This window comes from Phocoena sinus, chromosome 9, assembly GCF_008692025.1.
Source record: "Phocoena sinus isolate mPhoSin1 chromosome 9, mPhoSin1.pri, whole genome shotgun sequence".
In the NCBI taxonomy this organism is placed as follows: domain Eukaryota; kingdom Metazoa; phylum Chordata; class Mammalia; order Artiodactyla; family Phocoenidae; genus Phocoena; species Phocoena sinus.
The window spans coordinates 47,669,320-47,695,583 of record NC_045771.1 but is presented as its reverse complement, the minus strand read 5'-3'; the positions used below and the strand labels follow the sequence as shown (position 1 = coordinate 47,695,583).

The following is a 26,264-nucleotide window of genomic DNA, read 5'->3' as shown; positions in this document are numbered from 1 at the left end:
GACCCAGCTCAGATGTCAGCACATCAGGAGGGCTTTCCGGACCACCCGATGTAATCATGCCCTCACCTCCCACCACACCGGATTCCGCGTCGCGCTTTGATTTTCTTTATGGCATTTGTCAATATGTATCTCTGTAGGTATGTGTGCACTTGAACACTGACCTGCCACCAAAATGTAATGCCTTGGAGGAGAGGTCTTCAGGCTTCCTCATTGCTATATCTCTGTCCATCTAGAACAGTGCCTGTCACATAGTGGGCACTCAATAAATATTGTTGAATTGAAGTTCTCTTCCTCAAGGGAAAAGGAGAACAGAGATGCAAAAGACATTGCTGAAGTAGAGTAAACAGGATTTGACCACTGGTTGAATCGGAGAGAAAGGCAGGAGAAGGATGGTGATTGCAAGAATGGGTGTGTCCTCAGCAGACAAAGAAAAACTAAGAGGAGCTTCTGGTTTGGAGGGAAAGAGGACCAGTCTGGACATGTTAAATCTGAGTTTCCATCCGGAAAGTTGGAGTTGTGGGTGAGAGGCTCTGAAGAGAGGTCATGAGTTTGCCATGGTAGAAAGGGAATATGGGCAGTGATGTTGCAGCAGCATGTTGGGGTGAAGGAGGAAAACAGGGATCCAGTGTTGGATCTTTTTGATCGTCTCAGTAGACTAGGAGGCAAGGCCACTCGCTGAGAGTAAGGAGAGCAGTCAGTGTGTCATTTGGAACTTGAGCCCAGGCACAGTTTGAAACAACTGCTCTGGTGAACATACAGTCAACTCCTGAGGAACAGCAGGGCAGACCCATGCAGTTTTCTCTCCAATAAAGATAGAATCCTTTTATAGTGGTTTTATGAAAACTATTCAGGAAGGTGTGAGAAAGAATAGCCTTGACATTGTATATCCATTTTGAGGCGTATATTAGTTTTATCACTCTCTTCGTTTTCTGCTAGACCGTTTTCTCTTCTTTACATATTGTTATGCCTTTCATTAGGAATTTGTTTTGGGGAATTTATTAAGATGCCAGAATCCTTCAACATCATAAACATGGAAAAGTGACAACTATTCATTGCCAACATTCCCAACTCCTCTGCTGTCTTTCCCAGTGTTGAACATCTGTCCCCAGGGAAGCCCATCATCACCTGCCCTCCACTCCTAATACCAAGTTGTTTTCTTTACTCGGTGGCTTTGGGCAGAGGGGAGAAAGAGCTCATCATGAAGACCGGTGGTACTTGGGCCTTCCAGGCCACTGTCGCATCAACAAGGGGAGCAGGGGAGAAAGGGGGACCCTAAAATCCATCTCACTCTCTGGGGAGGGCACCACGTGCTGCCCTGGTGGTTCAGGACCCGCCCCTATTTACCTCCTTTTGGTCTTTTCCAAGCATGCCTCCCCTATCTCTCTAGATCTGATCTCTTGCTTTTATTTCATGGTACCTCTGTTGGGAATTTAGGGATTTGTGTGGAGTGAGAAGCAGGAAATAATAATAATAATAATTTACATTCCCACCAACAGTGCAGGAGGGCTCCCTTTTCTCCACACCCTCTCCAGCGTTTACTGTTTGTAGACTTTTTGATGATGGCCATTCTGACCAGTGTGAGGTGATATCTCATTGTGGTTTTAACTTGCATTTCTTTAATGATTGGCACTAGTGTTTTTAAACCACCCAATTCCAGTTTTCATAACTGGGTGTATGCTAATAACTCAAGTTTATTGAATTCTTTTTCTTGTCTTTGTAATGTTTCCAAATTGAATATGTGACTAACAACTCCTTTTACTCTACTTAAGCCAAAAAAATTCCACTAAGGAGTTGAAAATCCCAGAAAATTTGGAATTGGGGTTCAAAATCACATGCTCCCTGGGCTGGTGCATCTTTTTTACTCTCTGACCACCCAGCAAGGGAAGAATATGATCTAGAAGCAAAGCTACATGGAGTTCGGTTTATTTAAGAGGCCAAAAGAGAACTACATCTCTCAGTGCATAAGAAACTAGAACTCTTAAAGACCTTAGAACTAGAACTCTTAAATATTCTTAGAACCTGTTAGGTTCTAGGCTAACAAATGTTAAGATTTTTCAGGGGTAAAAGGAGCTCATTCGAGGGAGCCGTGTCTTATTAGAGATCCCTTTCCCTCTGTCCCTCACAGCGCTACCCAGGAAAGTATATGCTGGTGAAACTTTACCCTGAACAAACAATTTACTAAACAAAATCCCTCTCCACTATTCCCTCTGTCCTGCCCAAGATCAGCTTCAATTTTCCAGTGCAACACCACTCCCAGTCTTTTTTTTTTTTTTTTTTGGATAGAATTGATGTATTTTTTTCACTTTTGTTTATTTTTGCCCCAAAGCTTTTGGCATTTCCCTCCAGTGAGTCACACTCTGGGACCATCTCAAAATGACCTCCTTACAGGATGTTTCTCTTCCCCGGGGAGATGGGAAATTGGTATAAGACAGCCTGTCCCAATATGTTACTGTACAGTGTGTGGGGATTTCAATAAAGAAATGCCATTTCACATGCCACCAAAGCCACTTGATGGATGGACTTACAGGCAGATAGCCTTCGAAATCTTTCCCCAACTCTATAGAGACAAGATGGAAAAACGAAAGCATGGTCGTTAGGGGTTTACTCAAATCAGCTGAATATGGGAATCAGTCCTACTTTTTCCATCACAGGAGTTCAGAGTAGTTCTTTGAGAATTCAGATTTTGTAACAAAATAATTGAACTATCAGGGGTGGGAGGATAAAAACAGGAGGAGAGAAGGCAGGGGTGCCCAGAGCCTCACCATTTCCCCAGCACACTTGGGCTCATGCTTTAGGCAAGGTCAATGCTACTCTTGACCTCTGGACCTCCAGCCTTCCTCCACCCCTCAGTTTGGAAAACTCCTCCTCTCCAGGAATAATTCATCACTCCCTATTCTCTGCTCTCAGAGCGCTTTGTACCTTCCTCTACGAAAGCACTTAGCACTCTGGGACTATGGTTATTTGTGCAGTGGTTACCCACCTTCCCTCTCGCATGCTTCCCTCTCCCCAGTTAGAGGGTCTCAGAGGCAGGGGAGTGTTGGCAAAAATTGTCTCTGTATCTTTAGCACCCAGAACAGGTCCTGTCACCTATGAGGTTTAATATGGCACATCCTGGTGCAACCATGATGGCAGCCATGATGGGGCCAGGGATCCAGGAGAATCTCTATTCATAATGTTGATGTATCTGGTTTTCCTGTTCTCTTCCAACAATGCTCCCCCTTCCCCCTCCACAATTCTGTCAGGCACTCACTTCCCTTCTCCCCTTGGATTCATGTAAGAAAATTTTAATCAGCAAAGATTACTAGATGTACATGTGAGTTTTGATTATAAATATTCATTGGGAAATAAGGAAGATTAACAGTGTGTATTCCCACTGTATGTCAAAAGGTAGAGGTTGGCTTTACTCTTTCTACTGAGCTTTGACTTCTGCATATGGTGGACATTTTTTGGCTCTGGGCTGCCTGGCATCCGGGCTTCCTTTCTTCTAGTAACAACACCTTGTTTTGATTTTTTTCAGTGGGGCGGTAATTGTCTTCCCCCATTGGGTGCAGTCTTAGTGGTACTGAGTTCAAGGTAGCCTTTTGTGAGGTAACATTCAAATGTCTGGTTATATGTTCAGTTTATTTGGACACTTGGTTTCCAAGTCCATCAGAGCTGAAAAAGACACATTCCAGAGATGTAGATCCAAATGGAAGCAATACCTCATTAGATGAGCTTTATTAACTCCCAACATGCATTTTTCAATCCCATCTTTTATGTAAAGACATTTGTTGAAATTTTTCCTGAGTTAAGGATTTTTTTTTTTTTTTTGGTAATGCACACACAGTAAACGGAAATATTTCCAAACATCTGTTTTCAAAATGCTCTCGCCATAGATTAAATTTCTTTTGAAGAGAAATTACATTCTCACTAATTTTTAAAGTATCACTTCTACCTTGAAAGGGCAGATTATGTGCTTACTTTTTAAAAAAGTATCTGCTAGATGACATACTAACAATAGCCACTCACTCGTCTGCAAGCCTTGTCTTTTTGTCAAAGAAAGAAAGAATGCAGGACCCATTCTCAGGTTCTACAGCTCCTTTAAAATACACTGCCCTGAGATAGCCCATGTGGTACGAGAGACTGACCTGGCCATTTTCCATCGCGTGGCAAAGAGTTATAGAGATCCTACTATTTGAAGACTTTGTTTTTATGAAATGAACCACATTGATAACATCCTACAGGCATGTACAGTATCGCAGTCACTGGCAGTATGCTGGACCCAGAAGCTTGAGAAAATGCCTCACCTGTCCTCACTATAATTCCCCTTGTTTATATAAGTTGTCTGCTTGCAGTAACGGCAGTCATGTGACACCTTCTGCCTGTCTCTTGTCTGGACTAAGGGAGGGCACCTTAATGGACTGGTGTGTCTCATGGAGGATGCCTACCCCACTGGGAGGGTCTCCCCACAAAGGACTCTCTCCAATTAAATTCAAAATTTTGCTTTTCTTTAGTCTCTGAACTACCCTACCCTCCCTTCTTTTAATGTAAAACACCTGGCAGATTCAGTCTCCATAGGACTGTAGCCTCAAAGGACTTGGCTAGGGTTGCTCTGGGAAGGCCTGGCATGTTGTCCCCAACAGTCCCCACGGGCCTAGTGCCTGGGACAGGGAGATGATAAAAATGACAACATCTAAAATAATGACAACATCTACCACTTCCACTTATTGAGCTCTGATTTTGTGTTGATCCCTACTCTAAGTGTTGCATAAGAACACTCCATTCTGCCTGTTCACTGTAGATATTTTCTAGAACACCTCCCTAAACACTGAATTAGAGTTCTGAAACACTGCTCCCAGGGAAATCCAGGATTTGGTTCCTACTAGCCTTTGGTCACAACATTTTGGTCATCCAATCAAAACATAACCTTGTTTTATGTGTGTTAAAGAAACCTTATTTAACATATGTCGTTGCTTCAGTAATATTGACCTCATAGCCAACAGCATATAACTCACGCCTAAACGAACCTTATCTAACACACATCTTTTCGCCATAAGGCACGTCACAGCCTTCTTGTACTCAAGAACACTAGCACTTCAGCACTATGCTTGGGAGTCCTTTTAAATAGCAAAATCACCAATAAAAGCACAAAGATGCGGAAAATGTGGCACTAAGTAGACTGCCAAAAGGATGTTTATTTACATTAGGAGAGCTGAAACAAGAAGGCAGTGTTGCCTCGTTTGACCTCAGCTGAGAATGTGCACATTGGGTAACTCAAATTCGTCATCACTCTGCATGTTCACAAATGACCACGAAGTGAGCAAGTATTGATTTGGGGATTACAAGTCAATTTTAATCAGTAGGGGATGCAAATATGGAATCCACTAATAATGAGGCTTGCCTATATCGTCTCATGGTACCGTGGTGAAACAAACATGGTTCCTTGTCATCACTATGACAATGATATATGAGCTGGAAGGAACCTCAGAAATCTCTTCTGGCTATCTTCTTTGAGACTTTGGGAGGCCAGTACAGTGAGATGACTTATCCAAAACATCCAGTGCATGTGTGACACACCTGGGACTAAATCCCAGGTCTCCCAGCCACAGTTGGTGCTCCTTCCACTATATATTATTGGGACCAAATGCAACTATTTAACTTGCATGTGGGGCTATATGCAAAACTTTGTGCACACTTCCCCCAGTTTATTCTCTGCCATAATTAAAATTTGCTTTTGATCAGAATGTTCAATTTGAGGTCTCACAGTATATGGGCACAATGAACAACATGTATTAAAAAAAAAAAAAAAAAGGAAAATCTCAACCCTGAATGAAATCAGGAACAAAATGAGAAATTAAAAGAACTCAATAAAATATCTTCAGCAAGAGACTTTGACTTTTTAAATTTAGTTCCCCAGTGAGCCAACTCATAGATGGGTAATATGAGGGGGAAATGATGTGGAAAAAGCCAAATGTGCTGTAGAATTAGAGATGTGAGCATGTGATGCATAAATAGGAAAGATGTGCTGAGATGTGATATTTTAGTTGGAAAATTACTCATGTATGCATATTTATAAGTGTATATATTTTGATGCAAGATGATCTCAAATTTTTTTGATATTCCAACAATTATTATACAAAATTAGGTTGTTCTTTATTTGGCTAAAAGAAGTACAGAATTTAAAACCCAAATTAAAAACGGCTCATAACTAATGTGGCCTGCAGGCTGTTTGATAAATGCGTATATTTCAAATGAACCGATGAACTAAAAAAAACAAAACAGAAGAAAGAAAGAAAAGGCAAAGATTTAGTATGTTCTCTGATTAAGATCCTCTGCTTATCGTCAATCAGTACATCATTTCTTTTACATATAAGATTTCTAATTCAAAGAATTCCAAGCTACCTTTCTTGCTAAGACTTTCTACATTCCAAAGTCTGTTCCTCACCACTATTATAAGGTCACCCATTCCTCTGGAATGATGTCAGATGTTCTTACCGGATATTTACCAAACACCTTCGGATGCATGGTATGATAAACTTTTCTGTTATGTGTAGAACAAGATGTAGTTACAACCTTATTCATTTACTGCACTTTTCACATCATTTTAGAAGGAATTTAAATTCCTATTCAAGGCCCCAATATCCCATTTATTTATCCATTTCCATCTGAATCGCGTGTCTCAGAATCCATCCTTTCCATCCCTTAAGTTAAAAGATGTAATTCTAACTCACGCACAGCATCTTCTTACAGTTAATTTTGTAGTGATCCTCCAAAACAGAACCTCACTTGTTTCAAGGATAATTTTTATTGATGAGAAACATTTTGCAGATTTAAAAAGATAATTTTCCTATTTATGTGACATTTTCTGTTTTTTGAAAATTTTCTTTTCAAAGATTAAAATCCCTGACGTTCTCTTTTAGGAAAGTAGCTGATCCATCAATAAGGAATCCCATCCTCTTTCAAAAATGAATCGATTAATCATGTCAAAAGATCTCAAAGGCTGATCATAGGGCAAAATGTGGCCTCCACCTCGAACAATTACCTTAAAGAAGAAAAATAGAAGAAAAAACTGAAATCTAGAGAATCGGATATTCCAGATAAATGGAAAGTTTTAATTTGGATTAAGTATTCTTAAAGCTTACATGAAATAAAGAACATATTAATATCAATCCATGCCTTTGGATATGCTGATTGTCTGCTTTGATAGCATTAATAATAGGTACCTTAAGGTAAGAAAGTTTTTAAGATTGTGTAGTTATTCAATTTTATACCAAGTTGCGTTCATCTTTCACATGTACAGAACTGGAAAATTCCTCCTTGTCTTTTTCCTTTTGGGACGGGAGCTGTCTGCGCCTCTGTACTGTGCTGTAATTCTTACCCGGTTATGGCACTAAGGTGGGAGACCTACCCCAGACCAGCTCCGCCTGCAACTGGGTGGAGGAATCTACCTAATTCCACCCTTCAGTTAGCTGGTCCACTTGGCTGTCACACTAAGCTATACCTTCCACCTTAGCCTGTACCATTAATAAAGGAGATATTTTGATCCTCCAAAAATTAAAACAATAACAAAGAGAAATCCTGATAGCTGAAATTTTAAGAGCCCATTTTTGAGCAGCAAAGAGAACATTCTATTTCTCCTGACATTTTATTATGAAACATTTTCAAACATATAGCAAATTTGAAAGAATTTCATATATGCACCATTTAGATATTCTCATTAACACTCACTTTTCTTCTTACAGATGGATCTCACTATTCATCTATTAATCCACCTTATCTTTTTGACACATTTCAAAGTAAAATGGAGGTATCAGTATACGTCTCCCCAAATTCTGTGTATAATTTACATATAACGGAATCCACTACCCTTAGGGGTAAACTCAACAAGTTTGGATAACAATGGACCCCTCTGTCACCTCTCAGGATATATAAAGCATCCTTAAAACTTCTGTAGTTGAGGTGAGTTCAGACTCACACAAGAGCCTACAAGGGGCCACCCTTAACGCCAGGCTCTGCACTCGGAAAGTCTGGCTTCAGCCAATGTCCCAAGGACCTCTCTACAACAAGGGCAGGCCTTCATGATTCAAAAAGGGAAAGAACCGACACTGAGTGCTGGGAGGCCGCATGCAGGAGAGATCCCTGTGGCCTGAGGGGTCCTGTTGCACATGTGGAGAATGGACAGGAGTTAGTAGTGGCTGATGTAAGTGAACACATGCAGTAAAGCAATCACATTCAGTGACTTCTAGCAAGAATTAAAGGCTACTTTAAAAAAGTCCCTTTATTAGAGGCCGACCTTGTACCTGCATCAATCTGAAAAGAACTGAAGCAGAAAACAAAAAAAAAAATATATATATATTTGCATAGTGTGTTGATTATATTACCCCCTCCCCCCAACACCCACCATCTTCCAACCTTGCTGTGAGATAAGTGGATCAACATTATTGGATGAATTTTATTTTGCAGCTTACAGCTGTAGAAGCTGTGCCCTGAACAACGGCAGAGAGCACCCTTCACAGCAGCGTTGAGGAGACTGTTTGGCGCTATAAGGGGGCTTGTCCAGGTCATACAATTGTAAGTGGAGGAAGCAGCTAGAACCCTGGCTTCTAATGCAAACACCAGTGTTTTTTAATCAAATACAGTACTTACACAATAATTCCTTACTTTGAACAGAACTTTATGGCTTAGTCACAGAACATTTCACTCGCCTCTGAACAGCCCTCTGAGGTAGGTGAGGACTGAGATTGGCCTTACCCCTCATATACACTGGAGACATCCTGCTCTATGCTACCCTCCATCAGCCGTCATCTGTGCCTTGCTGCTCTGACAGTGGCGTCCATCTACCATTTGTGTTCCAGCTTGCATCTGGAAACCCACCGTGTCCCACTTTTTGTCACAGACTGAAAGTAAACACATCTGTGACAAGAGCCCGTGCATGTGGCTCTGGAGGGAAACTTCTGCTGCCCCCACTATCCCAGGCTAGAATTCTCTTCCTGTAGCTTCTCATCCAATTCTCCGGCCTTGGCAGGAATCCGATGAGCGATTTCTATGCAGCTTCAGCTCGGCCGAGGACATTTAACGAAGTCATGTTTATGACAAAACCCAGCTGCTTAAGCTGGAAATGAGTTTGGTGGCAACCATCCAGAACAGTAATAAACTGAATACTCAGGAGCTAAAGGTCATCCTGTCTTCCAGACCAGAGCTGCCACTAATGGGGGAATAGCACAGTGCTTGATGGCCTGGGCTCGGGAGTCGAAGTGCAGGAGCACGACCAGAGGCACAGCAAGCTGTGTGACCTTGGGCAATTAACTTCATGTCTCTGAGTTTCTGTTTCCTTAACTGTACAACAGAGAATAAAATATTATGTCCTGGGATAGTTGTATAAGGAATTAATGGAATAATATTGGAATACTTGGCACAGTGCCTGGCCTGGGATGGTACTTAAGAAATATCAGCCATTGTAATTATTCTTCCAGTAATTATCTATATTCAAATTCCAAGATCAAAATGCTTGCATCAACCTAACCAACCTAGAACATTGTGTTCCTACATTAGCATGGAAAAATCTTGGTTTAAGCGAGTTAACACAGTAGTTCTCAAACAAACGTGCAAAAAAGTACCTGAGCTTGTTAAAGCACACTGCTGTGTCCCCTGCATTGGCAGGCAGATTCTTAACCACTGTGCCACCAGCGAGGCCCCTAAGAATTTGTGTTTCAAACAGTTCCAAAGTAATGTTGGAGCTGTTGGTCCAAAGACTACGCTTTGAGAACTGCTATTTAAACCAACTTTCTATTTTGTGAGAAACCAGGCAGTTCTGTTTTTACATCAAGGGAGAATACAAAGAGAAATTTGGTTAACATCTACTCGTGACCTCACCTTAGTGTATTTTTTCCTGATCATCTGCTCTCCTGGTGTTTATACACACACACACAGTCTCTCACACACTCACACACACACATCCACCTTCTACATCCATGATAAACAAGTGGTAAAGAAGAGATGACAGGGGTTAGGTGTTATAATTCTTATTCACAGTGAGTTGCCTGATCCCTGGTCCAATTCTGAGCTGCCATATGTAATGATCAAATGACATCATAAATGATGTCATTAAGATTGGAAAGAAAAGCTCATTTAGGAACAAAGTCTTTTTCACATACCACAAAATTCTCGATGTTCTCTATCAGATTCCTATACAGCATTTTACTGAAGTAAACCTCAGAAATAAATTTATGAGTGCTGAAAAAAAAACCCACTCTGCTGTTTATAGCCAAGCCACTCACCACTCACGAATCAAGAACACAAATCACTACAGAGTTTTTAGAGCTGTGTAAAAAAATGTGACAGGGTCATGATTGCATATTTAAATGTGACAAGATTAATCTCAAGGCTCCCTGGATAGAAATGGTCTCATCACCAGAAACTGTATTTGGGTGCTTTCACACTAGAACTGAAACCCCTAAACTCATATGTTCCAGATGTCATGAATTTTCAAAGGGTTATACAAAACACTTTAAAGCTTCATTCCACTTTACGTTTTAGAAAACAATACAATGCTCCCTGCAACTAGAAACATGGAACTGGCAATAAAGGTTTCTCAGTTGTGCCTTTTGAGATGAAATATAGAGGGAAATTCACAATGGGTGTGTTGACATAGATGTGTCAGGGGAGACTTCCTGGGAGTCTTGGAGGAGCAGATCACCGGAAAATGGTGGGTGGGGAGGGGGAAAGGGATGCACTAAAGACAAAGGAAACTGTGAGTTCAAAAACAGTGGGGAGGGCTTCCCTGGTGGCAGTGGTTGAGAATCCTCCTGCCAATGCAGGGGACGCGGGTTCGAGCCCTGGTCCAGGAAGATCCCACATGCCAGGGAGCAACTAAGCCCGTTTGCCACAACTACTGAGCCTGGGCTCTGGAGCCCGCGAGCCACAACTACTGAGCCCGCATGCTACAACTACTGAAGCCTGCACGCCTGGAGCCCGTGCTCCGTGGCAGGAGACACCACAACAGTGAGAGGCCCGCGCGCAGCAGCAGAGGGTGGCACCCGCTCGCCGCAACTGGAAGGAGACCGCGCACAGCAACGAGGACCCAACGCAGCCAAAAATAAATAAATTTAAAAAAACAAAATAAAAAAAACCGTGGGGCATGAAACTACATGGCACATGCAGTAATCCAAAAGAGGTTCCAGTTGTAAAGAGTTAGTGGGAAAGCAGAAGGGACAGTTGAACAGGTAAACCCCATATGACATACTGCTGGGATGCATGGACCTTATCCTATAGGATTTGTGTGTGTGTGTGTGCGTGTGTGTGTTAAAATACACATAATATAAAATTATCATTCTAACTGTTTTACAGTGAACAATTCAGTAGCATTTAGTATATTCACAGTGTTGTGCAACCATCACCACTATCTAGTTGCAGAACGTTTTCATCACCCCAGAGGAAACCCTATACTCATTAGCAATCGCTTTCCATTCCCTTCTTCCTGCCAGTCCCTGGCAATCACTAATCTACTTTCTGTCTCTATGGGTTTGCTTATTCTGGATATATCCTCGAGGGTTTTAAGCAGAGTAGTGATACGCTCAGATTTGCATTGTAGAAAGATGACTTAATATGTAATGAGGGGGCTGATTTGGAAGGAAATGATACTGGGGTAAGGAGGCAAATTAGGAGACTAGATCTTCAGGTGAGAGATGATGTAGGCTCATAAGACAGATGGTGAGAAGGGGAAGGGAAGAGAGATGCTGGGATAGAAATAATAAAATTAGTGATTAATCAGACACAAAGTTTAAGTGAAAGCACCCCCCCCCCTCCAACACACAAACATCCTCCCCATTTCAGGCTTCTGACATGTGCAGCTTTGCAAGAAGTGATGTTATTAACCAAGAAAGAAGAAAAGAGGCACATGGCAGAAGCAGGTTTGGGAGGCAGGTGATACAGGATAGTTTATAGTCCTTGTTTTCTACTACAGGTTGATAAAGACACTCAAGAGAATCTTGTTTGTTAGTTTCTGATTTACACTAAATTTCTTTTATTATTTTTATTCCATTCCACATTTACAAACTCCTACCTTTTTGTTTTCAGACACTAATCCTGAGTAGAAATAAAATAACTATGCACTCAAATAAAAAATATACTAAAAAGAAAGGGTACTTGGTAATGAGAATAAAAAATAAGCCAAAGCTTGTTAGCAGCTACCTGTTAACAAAGAGTGAGGCAAGTCACTTTCAAAAAAAAAAACCAAAAAACAAAGTGAAGGTCAAGGCTCAGGGCTGCTCCCACAACACTCAGGGAAAATGCCTTCAGATTCACCACTGTAAGTTCTAGGGTAGCAAATAATTATTGAGGGGAAAGGGTGCTTTAGCTGACCTAAATGTAGCCATCGCAGTGGCATCGTTTTTAGAGTAGTCAATATAGAGCTTTGATGCTACCTTACAGTTCCCAAGAGGCTCTCTAGGTGCACCATCTAACTTAATCAGTTTCAACAATATCATAATTTAGGATTTCCACTTTTGATTATGACACAATAATAGCATGGGTCAAACCAACCCCACTCTATTAAGAACAACAGTAAAAGCTTAAAGGCATGGACTCAGGATTTAGCAGATCTGGGTTGGAGCCCAGCTCCATGACTTGGGCACAATGACTTAACTAACTCTATTTTCCCATCTGTAAAATGGAGATAAGAATTAGGGTGACCAGTCGTCCCAGTTTTCGCAGGACTTAGGAGTTACTGTGAACGTAAAACTTTTAGTGCTAACACTGAAAAAGTGCCAGGCGATCTGGAATGGTTAGTCATGCTAAGAATATTTAACTTTCTGTGAGAATTCATAGAAATAATGCATATAAAATGTTACATGGCACTTGGTCCACAGATGTGTATTAAGCTTGCACCACGTATCATACAGGCAAATAATAAGCGCTCAACCAAAGGTCATCATACTATTATTATCTGAATTTTTATGGTCAAAGGAATATGTTTTCCCTTTAAGAGCAGAGAAAGATTAGAAGTTACTAGGAATTGTAAACTTCCTTACTATACTTTTTCAGAAAGGTAGGTTATAATATTTTCTTTAGGAGGGGAAAGATAGATTATAATATTTTCTTTAGGAGGGGAAATATTTCTCTTCCAGGCTTCTTTTATTTCCGTGCTATGAATCTTTCCTTCCCATGGGAAAGAATGTTCCAGTTAAAGTAAGAAAGCAACTTTAATAAGAAATCAAACCTCTGTCAATAGGCTTAACTGTCTAGAGTGAATTGTATCCCTTAAGCCTGACACCACCAGGATCCATCCCATTCTTTCTACCCCCTTTCACCTCATGCAATGCCCAACACCCTCTTCTCCCCACACAGAAATGGCAAGCAAGCAAGACCTTACTTGTCTCAGCAGAATGGCAAAAGCTGTTGTGTCTTTTTTCCCTTTTAAGAACCCACTTTACAACATAGGGTTTCATGCAATTAAAAAGTAATCAAAACTTTACTCCCTCCATGTCCAGTTTGTATATTAGATATCCACAAGAGGATAAAAAGCACAATCCAGTTCATTAACTACCCTTACTCAATATCTAGCTTTATGATCCACATTTGTAGTTTTCTTTGGGAAGAGAGAATGAGAATGGGGGAGGAGAGGGCAGAGGTTATAGCAGCAAATGCTCTCTGCCAGGAGTGTTGGGAGGACTTAGATCCTGACTCACTGTCTTCTGGCTAACATGGAAACAAGAGCCAGCCAACTTGCCAAAATTTTGCTTCCTGCAAACAGTAGTGCAGGCTAGCTCCAGCAGTGGTGTGCTGGAATTCTTCCCCACTGGTTTAGGAGACTGGATTATGCACGTGGCTGCCCCACTCCACATTTGGTGACATCATGTTGGTAGCCTGAAATCAGCCATGGTGGGAGCATTTACACCACGGAAATTGGCAAACACTACAAATCAGTGGCTCCCCTCCCTCCCAAGCTGGTTTACTCTCAGACCACTGGTTCTCTGACATTTTGATGTTCCTGGGGAAACATGAGACATTAAGGCATTCTTCCTCTTTCCCAAAATAAATCAAAGAAATATCCGTTCAAATGGGTAAATTATCTTCTCTGAAACTTTGGTGCAGGATATCAGATGGGCTGGGTTTCAAATATTTGCAGGAAGGTCAGAAGGTCCTGTTGCCTGCTTCCATTCCTGCCTGTCCCCACTGAATTCTAGTATTACTGGCAGTAATAGTTTCAAGACCACTCCACCAAGTTGTCGGGATCCTTCTGTGTATCAGAGCCCCTAAGACACTCCAAAGGTGGTCTTTTTGGGGCCACTCCTGACCAGAGAGGGTATCTACATTCAACTGTGTTCCTGACCCACAGCCTAAGGGGACCCCAGACCCGCAAATGCCCCCAGGTTCCGGGAATTTAGAAGACAAAATATGGCGAATGGTGCAACATTTTCAATGATGCCATTTGTTGAAACAGAACAAGGCACACTGTCTTTACTGCTAAACGAAAGAGTGCGAGGCAAAAATAATGCCCTTAGTCCAGCTGACAACGTAGCAATACTGCAACACAACTTTATTTTGTTCCTTCATGCTGCCCATTTCTCTACCCAACTCCACGCTCTACCTTGTTTGTTTATTGGCTCCATTTACTATTCCCACAAACAACTTTGTAAATCTGGTTATGCTTCAAATTGAAACAACGAAAAGTTATTGTTTAAAAGGTAACCCCCCATTCCTCTTTGTTCCTCAATAACATTAATTTTTAAAACCTGTTCTCCATGGGCAGATAATACTTTAAATGTTAGCCTTCTTAGTATTTATTCACTTCCCATAATGAAATGGTTCTCGGTTAAATTTCAATAGATTATTGAAAACCACTCAATAGCTAAGAGAAAATTATGCATCATTGCTGAGCTGTTATACCTCAGCAAATAGATCTGCCATCCAATTTATAGTTTAAATAATACAATAAATTAGCCCCCTGAGTATTAACTAAGTGCATATTTGGGTAGCTTAATTTAGTAGCCTTCTTTTTAAGCTCATCAGTCCTCTTTAATGAAATAGAACCACATGAACTAAGACGACTCTTGGCAAATAATCAGAGTAAAATTGGGAGTTGCTATTGTTTATTATTGCCTTTGTTTTCAAGAAGCAAGCTGTATGTTTTTTTCAGAAAAGGGAAAAAAAACCCTCAAATACTGAGAATTCAATTTTTTTTAAAGGACAGGACACACTAGTCAGCCAGTGAGATAATGAAACTTCTACAACCCCTTCCATAAATTTTTTTTCCCAGAATATTTCTCCTTTTTTCTCTTATGTAACACAGAAAGGAACTAGTCTTCAGTGGACATAAACAATGCATCCTTTCGTTTGATGGGCATTGTTTTGAACTATTCATCATCTCAGCATGTCTAGTCTATTTCCTAGAAGACATTCTGGTGTGTACAAATGGTGAGCAACTATTGCATTCCTTGAGAATTACAGTATTTGAATATACACACAAATGAGAGGGGTGTGGGCATAAGGTAGGGGACAATTTGATTTTAATTCTAATTCGCTGAACATTTACTGAGTGCCAGGAACTGTGCTAAGGGGTTTGCTACAATCATAAATTGTACATTATTCCTGTCCTCAAGGAGCTCAGTGTCAAATAGAGGAAGAAGGCAATTGAAGAGGCAAATGAAAACCCAGTGTGGTACATGCAACAGGAGATGTACATAGAGAGAGTTGCAGAGAAGAAGGAATTCTGGGAGAAGGGCTTCCTAGAGGTGATGCTGGAACTTAGCTCTGAAAGGCAAATGGGGGTTTTCCAGGCAGTCAGAGGAGTAGGAAGGGCCTTATAAGAAAAGCGGAGGGAATCCATGGGAATTATTGGCTGACAGAACAGTAAGGTGTGCTTGGGGAATTATAAGGTGTTTTGTTTTATTTTTCAGGATTCTAGTTAAGAAGGAGGGAGAGTGAGAGTCCAGGCTGGGGAAGGAAGCAGAGTCCAGATCAAACATCTTTACTCTTCTATGTAAAGAGTTCAGACTTTATTCTTCAGGTATCAGGGAGTTAGTGAGGGATTTTAAACAAGGAAAAACAGGATCGGACTTGCATTTTGGATAAAGCACAGAGAGAAGGGTAGGTTGGAGAGAAAGGAGACTAGTTAAGACCAGTTACTGAGGCTATAGTAAAAGGGAAAAAGTTTAAACAACTTAAAAACACATATTCAGAGTGTTCTTGAATAGCATCTTTTAAAATTTGTGCCTTTTCTTAAAACACCACAAGGCAAAAACTATTTCATTCTAGAATTTATAATGTAGGGTAGCCATTGTTTTTTTATGTCCCCCAAAATGCTGTACATTTCTTATTGGCTTGTATAAAATCAGTGTTTTTCTTTTGAAGTAGTTCTTTGTGGTTTCTGTGTCAAGCAGTAGGAAGTGAGTAAATCAGGTCAGTGAGAAGGATCCTATAAAGCAGATGTGAGAAAGGCTAGCTAAAGAACTGGGTGAGCAGTATTTGCCAATTACTATTCTTCTTAATTTTCTGGTAAGACTCACAGCAAAGCGACTGGCTAAAAAACTTCACTTCCTTGTTGTTTCAATGGAAAAGTGATGGAAGTGAGGGGATTTGTGCTGCGTTAGAAAAAAGATTCAGGTTCTTCTCCCTGTGGTCTAGGCCTTGTCCGCAAATCCAGGCTTAAGTTGAAATGCCTATTTTATTAGTTGCTTCTTATACTGAGCCACTGTTGGTAAGCTGAAGTGATAAGGTGTTGAAGGAATAATTTCTAATTTTTTTAAAGCTGGTTATTTTGATAGCCAGCATCAGCCCAGGCCATCCAGAAAGAAAAGTGCATCCACACAACCAAAGCAGTACCAAGACTTGGATATGACATGTCCACTCCACCCTTTCACTGGGTGTAGATGCTACAGTCTTTCAACTGATGGTAGCCAGAGAGGAAGATGGGAAAGAGGGCAAGAGAAAAAGAAGACAGACCATGTTTATTAGACATGGGAAAAGACATTAAGTGCCCCTTTCCACTTAACAAGCCCAGCTGAAAGATGCCTAGAGACAAGTCCAAGAGTTGGCGAGACAGTGGAATAACCAGAACCCTTGTACATTACTGGAAAGACTACAATCAATTTGGAAAACAGTTTGGCATTACCTAAGGAAGTTGAAGATGCTCAGACCCTGTGAACTCATCCATTTCACCTCTAGGAATTATTCTTAGAGAAAGTCTTGCATGCAGGCCCAAGGAGATATTTGCAAGACTGTGTACAGCAGCAATATTTACAGTAGCAAAAAGCTGGAAACAACCCAAATGCCCATCAGCAGTGGAATGGACAAATGATAGAATCACACAATGGAATACTATGCAGCAATGTAAAGGAACGAAGCACAATTTTGCATGTATCAACACGATGAATTTCAAAGTATTGAAGAGCAAAAGTATATTGCAAAATCATCCAGAATAATTCCTTTTATATAAAATTAAACATGAAAAGTAAAATATCATTTATGGAGATGTATATCTGCAGTAAAACTATTAATTTTTTTAAAAAAGGAAAAGGGTGATAAAAAATCCAGGGCAGTGGTTTACCTCCAGGACCAGCGAGGGAAGGGGATGGGCTGCTGGTAATGCTCCATTTCCTAAATGACTGGTAAGCACAAGGCTATTCATTTATCATTGTTTGTTTTATCTTATACAAGTATGATACGTATTTTTGGATATTATTCAATTTTTAACTAAAAAAGAAAACAAAAAACCCACCACTGATGCTGCCAAACTCACAAAAATGAATCTTTTAAGAAATTTAACGTGTTCTCTGTTGTGCTTTTTCCTTCTGCCCAACACAGGGATGATGAGATGAACCCTATATCTAAAAACAATAAGTGGGGAGGATACAGAGAAGCAATTGAAGGAAACAAAGGCAAAAGTGGGAAGTCCCCCTCTGGCAAGCAGCTCCAAGAAGACAGAGCTGGTGCCAGAATAGAAACCTTGGGGCTCTGGTTGCTGCATAAAAAAATAAATAGAGGAACAAAAATAACACCTACATCTCCATGCTGGACAGCAGAAGAGCAAGAAGTTGCCAAACATTTGGTTTTTTGTTTTTGCTAGATTATTTTTTACTCTCTAAATCTAAGCTCCTATATTCCCTTTCTTCCCTGTTTCTATATGTTAGAAGCTCAGTACAAATGAAACAAAACAAAACAAAACAAAACAAAACCAGAACAAAAGCATTAAGGCTGGATGCTTCATTTATTGTCAACAGGGATGTTTCAGATTATTGTTAAACTAGAAGGGACTCAATGCTTTAGAAACATCTCATCACTCAATTTAGTGATTTTCATGTACTTTTGTTAGACTGCCATGCAGCAAAACACGGAACACCTCCCCAGTCCCCTCTACTTCTTCCATCTCTCATCAAGACAGTCTCCTTGTTATGGTGAAGGGAAAACTAGATACAACTGCAGTATTTCTAGTCCTACCTGATGAATAATACTCATCCCATTTCATCATCTGAGTCTTTAAGACATAATATCTCTTAAGGACCCTGTTAGATGGGGTTGGGGGAAGCGTCTTGCCCTGTGAGAACAGATTCATGCTAGGAGAGGTCAACAAAGACAATAAAATAAATATGTATTACATGCTTACTAGATGTCAGACAGAATGTCAAGTAATAAATGAGCATTATCTTAATTAATTCTAATAATGAGTCCTTCTGCAAGAGAGGTAGGTATTAATATCAACCCCAGTTTACAGATGAGGAACCTCTTGGAGAGGTTAAGTAACTTGCCCAAGGTCACACAGCTAGTAAGTGGTAGAGCTGGGAGCTAATCCACGTCTAACACAGTATTCATTATCTTAATCCCTAAACTATAATGTCACTTGAGTATGGTGATAATAGAAGTAGTGAGAATCGCAAAGGTAATAAAAAATAAAATTCAAGCTCATAACTTCTCAATCTGAGGTCACCAAAGGTGGTCCATGGTTTGGGCTGGGGAGAGTCTATGAATTATTTTCAACAATTCAAATAGTCTAATCCATGGGTTCTTTGTCTTTTGTGAGCCTTGGACCCCTATGGTTGTTCAGTGTAGCCTATAGATACCTCTCAAAATAATGTTTTTAAACACGATTCACTCATATATATATTATGATTCATATCATGATATATATACATATATATTATAGATTACAAATGAAGCCATTACATTGAAATGGTCAAAACAGCTAAACATGAATTTGTGATACATCAACATACATCCTTCTATATAAACACATATAGAAGAGCAACCTGTGGGTCTGATAACTCCTGTAACTTTAAAGTAGTGATGGTCATAGCATTGTTTCTAGCTATTTGCAACAGCATCTGTATTTGATATGAAAATATCTCTGCTTTCTATGGTGACAAAGTCAAAGGCACTGCTACTACTGCTGTGGTTTGTTGCCTACATTCATAATGGAAGGAAATGATGCTTCAGTTAGAGGTTAGTGAAAATAAAGATGCAATTTCTTTCCCTTCTAAGTTCATTGACCCCTTGAATCCTAACCACAAACCCTTACCCCAGGTTAGGAATCTATTAAATAACCTAACGATCACCTAATGGAAGTGCTAAATTTACTCCTGATAAGGCTTCAGTCTAAATCACTGCATTTTTATTTTTGCTTTGGCATGGAACTAATTGTATCAATCTATGATATCAATAGTATTTGATCAACAATTAATATCCAGAAACACACTGTGACTGGTGGGCAACATCTGTGCTGAGAACTCCTCTGGATGCTGTTTACAGGAGACCCTGCTTGATCTAGTTGTATCTTTGCTGCAAAGTAACAGAAGACTTTGCACATGAGGATCGCATCATTTCAGTATGAGACAGAATGCTGCTGGGAAAAGGAAGCTAATGTTTTGAGTAAATAAAAGAGTTCTTCTACGAGTCTAAATTACCAATGGTCTATCAGTATTTTGAGAGAACAAAGATCACTTGTAAACCTACAATGCATGGCAGGGAATTGAGGTTTAAAATTTAGTTTAAGGTTTTGGCTGAGGATTTCAGAGAACCAGAGCCATACCAGTAAATACTGTTGACTAGAGGACACTTTTCTAAATGTGATGCTTCAGATCAATGGCTGGTTTGTTAAGAGTAAATCTACGTTCTCAGGTTTCTGGTTGGCCTGTAAGTAAGTAAAATAGGTCAGGATTTAGAGCACCCTTTAGGCATCAGAACGGAAGTTTCTCCAAACGTAAGCCACACAGGATTCCTGCAAGATGGAAGCCATTTCCTTATCAATAGAGGAACAAAAGACATCACAATTCAGGGTTCCCCCAAACCAGCTGCATACTAAATTCCCTAAGAAGCATAAATATTGATGCTCCGGTCTTACCCCAGACCAGTAAAGTTAGAATATCTGGAAATAGGCGTTGGGAATCTACATCTGCAAGGGTTGAGACACAATGGCTTAGGAAAATGTAGTGGACAAGGATGGTTCCAATTCTTTGCCATTCTTGCCATCAGGAGGAATATGGCCTTGCTCTGTGATTTGCTTTGACCAAGAGAATGCAGTGGAAATAACAGTCTGGGGCTTTTGAACCCTGGCCTTAAAAGGACGAGCATCTTTTGCTTCTCAGGTTGGGAGACCTGCTGCTATGCTGTGAAGTCCAGGCCAGGACACTACATGGTTAGAGGACAGGAGATTCCCTTGGAGACTATCTAGGAGACTACCTCACCCAGCTTTAGCCAAACTCTCAGCTGAATTCAGCTGCGTGTGCGACCTCGGCCTACCCCAATCAGAAGAGCCACTCTACTGAGCCCATTCCACCCACATAATTGTGAGAAATAACAAATTATTATTGTGGTAAGCCAGTAAGTTTTGGAGCGATTTCTTATTCTGTAATAAATAACTGAAAAAGGGAAATATTTCCTAACAATTCTTGATTCTTTTCCCTGAAAGATCTGTTGTTCCTATCTTGGAATCTTGATGTGAACTGAAAAACAAGGCTGGATCCATCTTTCTAATGCAGATAGAAGACATAATGACACTAAGAGCTCAAGTGAAAGCTTACATTATGCAAACAAAGGAAGACCAATACCCCATGTGGCCTTAGGCAAACCACCAACTCCTGCTGCTGTCTATTCACCCACCCCCACACAAACCCTGAGAGCTTGCAACTGCATTGTCTTGGTGGCCTTTGTGGTAGACAGATGCATCATCAGATCCCCTTACAAGGACGGACTTGCGGCCCAGCTGTGGGAAGTCCAGTCAGCAGACAGCCTCCAGCTCCTTCGGGGTCTGCCTCAGCTGCAGAGCACAGCCTTTCCCCAAAATGATGCGCTTCCTGGGGCATCCCACATTTGGTGACTAAGTGAGGCGGTGGGTATAAAGGCCTGATCATTTTTGTCTGATGTAAGATGCTCTGATGGAAACTACTGTCTCTGGAGCTCCCTTGCAGGTTGGCCAAGGTTTGTCAGGCCTCTATCATAGTTTGGTTTTCTCCTCTGCCAATTCTGCTTCCTACCCCTTCCTTTCTCAGGTGTTAATCTCTAATAAACATCTTGCACTCCAAACGTTGCCTCAATGCCTGCTTCTGGAGAATCCGTGAAGTTCTTGATGACAAGTTTTATATTGAGGGCAGGGGTATGTTTTGATTGCTATGTCTGAATTTCTGCCCACAGTCTGATTCCCAAAAGTGGACAGAAGAACTTTCCCCAGGTCTGGAAGATGGAGACAAAGAACCCATGAATCAGGCCATCCCTCTTGGTAAAAATCAAGAGCTGGGAGAGAGATGAAGATTCTGTTTAACAATTTCTGTAACAAAGCCAAAACATTTCCCCAGGAATTAGCTGCATTTGGTAATCACTGTCTCAAATCTGTTTAACAGTTACTTTCCTCCATTAAATACTGTTTTAACTTCTCATGCCCTATCAATCAGTTGAATACAATAGTTACAATTATTGCTCTTTGCTTACTCTGATTTTGTCAGTGCAACTGAGGACTTGCTGAAGACCTTTCTAGAACGGTTGGTTTCTTCAGAAATAGTTTCTAATGCTCCCTAAGATGTTTAAAATTCTAAATTAAAAGAAAAAAAGAATTATCAGAAAGTTCAAGAGAGGCAGGTGGCCAGCTCAGCCATTCTCTCTGTGGATTATCCGTGGACATGATGAAATCCTAGCCTGACCTTCCCTTCCACTCAAAGGACTGTGGTTATTCTATTCTCCATTTTTCAGTTGTGTGTAGTCAAAGAAACAAAATGGTTGATGTCAGTTTTAGAAAAGCACAATTAAGAAACCGTAGTTGTTAACTGTTTTCTGTCTGCATGCCGGGCTTTCCCCATCCTTCTACTCCTTGTAAGCACTCTGCTTTTCTTTAGAAAACAGCCTCTTTTTTTTTTTTTTTTTTTTTTTTTTGCGGTATGCGGGCCTCTCACCGTTGTGGCCTCTCCCGTTGCGGAGCACAGGCTCCAGACGCGCAGGCTCAGCGGCCATGGCTCACAGGCCCAGCGGCTCCGTGGCATGTGGGATCTTCCCATACCGGGGCACGAACCCATGTCCCCTGCATCGGCAGGCGGACTCTCAGCCACTGCGCCACCAGGGAAGCCCGAAAACAGCCTCTTCTATGTGGACTGGATGCACTGCCAAACACACTGGCCACCACCCACACTCTCCCCACCTCTGTCACCACCACCACCAAGGGCAGACTTGTAGCCTTGGTCCGGTGGCCAACCAGAATCTTCCATCCTTCCCGCTCCATGGCCCCCACAGGTACTTAAAGCACAGCGGTGCCGGGGAAAGAGCAAGATGTGGGCTGTCAAATGTCAGATGCTATTACTATTTGAAGCCTTAATCAAGTTTTCCAGGTGAAACTTCTGTTTCTACATTTATAAATTAGTAAATACAATCACATAATTTACAGGGGAGCTATGAGTATTCCATAAAATTGTGGATAAGAAAGTGTGTGGCAGACCACTGGCCTGAGGGCTTGCAAATGCTGAAGGATTGGTAGCCATCCTTAGTGTCTCCTTTGGCCTTCCTGACACCCCCATGCACCAGTGACCAGCCCACAGCCGGTAAATGGCAAAAACTGAAATTCACATAGGTTGGTCTAACTCCACAGTCCACCTTCCTCTCATTACCCCAGACCGCCCCCCATTGGTCACGACTCTCCAAAACAGTCAAGCTTTGAGGGTGGTGGGGTCCTTCCCTTGGTTTCTCTGTATGTAACCCCTAACAGAAGGTCTGATTCCTGTTGGAAACTCGGGGAGAAGCCCCTGAGAAGAGTTTGGCAGAACACAGTCCTGAGGAGTCCATAAGCCAAACCTGGGTCAAGGTCAAAGTATAAGTCATGGCTCAGGGCTTGTGCTTTTGGGGGCTGGGGGACTCACTGTGGCTGCCTGAGGAGGGCACCAGGATGACACCAGCATGCCAGGTGCTCCCTGTGGATACTTAGCTTTCAAGCTGGTTTAACTACACAGGAAACACCATGTCTCAAACAGGGATCAGTCCTCACAGCTTAGACATTACAAAACTTGTCTCCTCTTTTTCAGGACCTCAGAATCAAGTATCAAGAGGGTGGTCTCAGGAAGCAGATGGAGAACCTTCTTCCAATACAGCTCCTAACATGACTCCCTATTTCCTGGGGATCCTCCTTCTCTGACCTCTTTCTACCCTGAATTCATCCTATTGCTGCCATTTTAAACTTTCCAAAGCTTTGAAAATGTGCTTAAACATATTCCACGGCGACAAGCACTGTATGCGTCCACTTATATGAGATACCTAGAGTAGTCAGATTCATAGAGACGGGGTAGAATGGTGGTTGCCAGGCTCTGGGGAAGGCGTAATGGGGAGCTGGTGTTTAGTTACAGAGTTTCAGCTTTACAAGAGGAAAAGAACTGTGGAGGGCTTCCCTGGTGGTGCAGTGGTTGAGAGTCCGCCTGCAGATGGAGGGGACGCAGGTTCGTGCCCTGGTCCGGGAAGATCCCACATGCCGCAGAGCAGCTGGGCCCGTGAGCCATGGCCAAAAAAAAAAAAAAAAAAAAAAAAAAAAACTGTGGAGATGGATGGTGCACAACATTATGAATGCATTTATACCACTCAACTGTATACTTTAAGATGGCAAATTTTGTTATGTATATTTTATCACAATCAAAAAAATTGGAAAAAAAAAACTTTCAGTGGCCCCCCACTACTTAAACAATGGAACACTCACCCCTTTGCCTACCATCAAGGTCCCATGATCTCTTTCCAGTTTCTCTCCCAGCTTTCACCCTTTACGCTCCAGATTAGAAACCAGACTGTGTGCTCTGCCTGTATGCTGCCCTGTACGCTCTCATTCGGAGGCTCTGCCCGCCATGTTTCCTCTGTTCATTTTATCCAATTTCAGCATCTGTCCTTTTACTAACGTCAGAAATTCCCAGGTAAAGCTATAACCTTTCTTAACACTGGATGAACCTTGCCTCACCACCTACTGAACTCAAGCACCTTTTTAAAAATCCCGATACTCTGTCTATAGAAGGGCACATGCATGTAACTGAACAGCTAACACTGGAAGTAAAATACATTATTTCTCAGGCCTGCTTTAATTACGGCAGATATGTATGCAGGCTCCAATTTTAACTGTACTAGTTTACTACTGCCAATCCATCATTCCAGAGGTGGGTGCCCTTGTGAGGTAGAAAACCTCTGGGCTGGAAGCCAGGGGGCCTAGAATCTAATCTCAGCTCAGACATGAAATGGGTAGGAGACTTTGGAACAGTCACTTAACCTCTGGGCTTCAGTTTCCCCACCTGGAAAATGAGATCTAAAATTTGTTTCAACCAGAAAATGCTACCTAGAGTATGGAGATAATCCATCCTGTAATTACTGAATAACCTAAGCTGATATTGATAATGAAAACATAAAATAAATGATGACTCAAATTGCAATCAGAAAAAGAGAGTTGTTGGAAACAATGCAAAACTCATGGTAGAAGAAGCTACACCCAGTATGATTGCATAGGAATGAAAATTAACCAGGGACTCAAGTCTTCCTTTTAATGTTTACATGGAAAATAATTAATCTCCGTTAGAGTATTTTCATTGAAATCAAGATAGAAAAAATGCTTTTTTCAGAAAATTTAGCTTCATGAAGTTTTTTTCTAGAAAGATGTTTTTAAAGAAATTCATCAGTGTTATTATTCTGATTAAAATTTTATATTCTGATTAAAATTTTATACTCTGATTAAATTTTATATTAAATGTGGCATCAAAAAGTCTTTGGAGTTGAAATGACAATTCAGTGATGTAAGAACAAAATGTCCTGCATTTCAAAAGCAGTGGCAACATCAAACCAGATCATGAACAGCAACTGTGACATTTGGAGAAAGACCCCAAAAGGAGCAGCAGGGTGGCCTTGACGGTGATGGACATGGGTTGTCACCAGCTAGCGGGAGAGAGAGGATTAGACCTTTGTTCTACACTGCAACACTACTGAGTCATACAAACACACACATCGCACTCTGAAGGCAACTATCTATTCGATATTGTGTGCAAACTGAGCCCCTCCGGACATTAATGGAAAATATATTTCAGATCTTTCTTTGAAGATATCTTAGCGATAACTCAGTTCAAACCTTGTATTTTACAGATGAACAAACTGAAGCTCAGAAAAGCCCATGACTTCCCAGATGATATAACAAGGGAGGGTGCAAGTCTTAGAATGGCACAGATTGTGGAGGCCAGGCCAACCAGGGGCAACAAATAGCACTCATTCTTCATCTGACCTCCGAAGGCTTGATGGAGCTGGTTGGTTTTCCTGGGCCTCCCTTGATGGAGAAACTGCTGCCCATCTCCGTACCTTGACAGTCCCCTGGGAGAGCTGTCATTCCTTTAAGTGGACATTTTAGGGAACCATCCGGAGACAAGTCTACTTTGGTTTCGATTTTTAAATTAAGAGCTGTGGAGTTTGGCGGAAAGTGAGTTTTCTTTTTTGGCAGACACATACACATGCTTCTGTTCTGTGTGTCAAATGCTAAAAAGCCAAGTCCATGGTTGAGGCCCGTTTCTTTCATCATCAGATGCCTGACATCTGAACAGTATCCTTAATCCACAGAGAATGCCTTTGTGAACACCAGAGCTCCTTTCCCTCCTTCATCCCTGCCCCTGCCCCCAATCTCCACACACCACCCCCAATCCTACGCTGAGGCATTAGGGGAAGGAGCGCCGCCAGCACTGTAAAATCACCTACATAAAACGCGGATCCCTCGCCGCTGTGTGGTAAAACACTTCTATCACAAACATATGTGGGCCTCGCTTCTTTTGTTAGCCGGTTTTTGGCAGCCACAGGAGTGCCATTTCATCTCTCAA

The 26,264-nt window shown here is 41.3% G+C and overlaps 1 protein-coding gene across 1 annotated transcript in view; it reads right to left on the bottom strand.

Annotated features, from left to right (window-relative positions):
* Positions 1 to 6,158: 6,158 nt before the first annotated feature.
* Positions 6,159 to 26,264, bottom strand: part of CPVL (carboxypeptidase vitellogenic like) — a 102,605-nt gene continuing 82,499 nt past the window's right edge. Inside the window, 1 exon segment of the mRNA XM_032643356.1 lies at positions 6,159 to 7,021. Coding sequence (XP_032499247.1) covers positions 6,896 to 7,021 — 126 coding nt within the window. The 3' untranslated portion in view covers positions 6,159 to 6,895.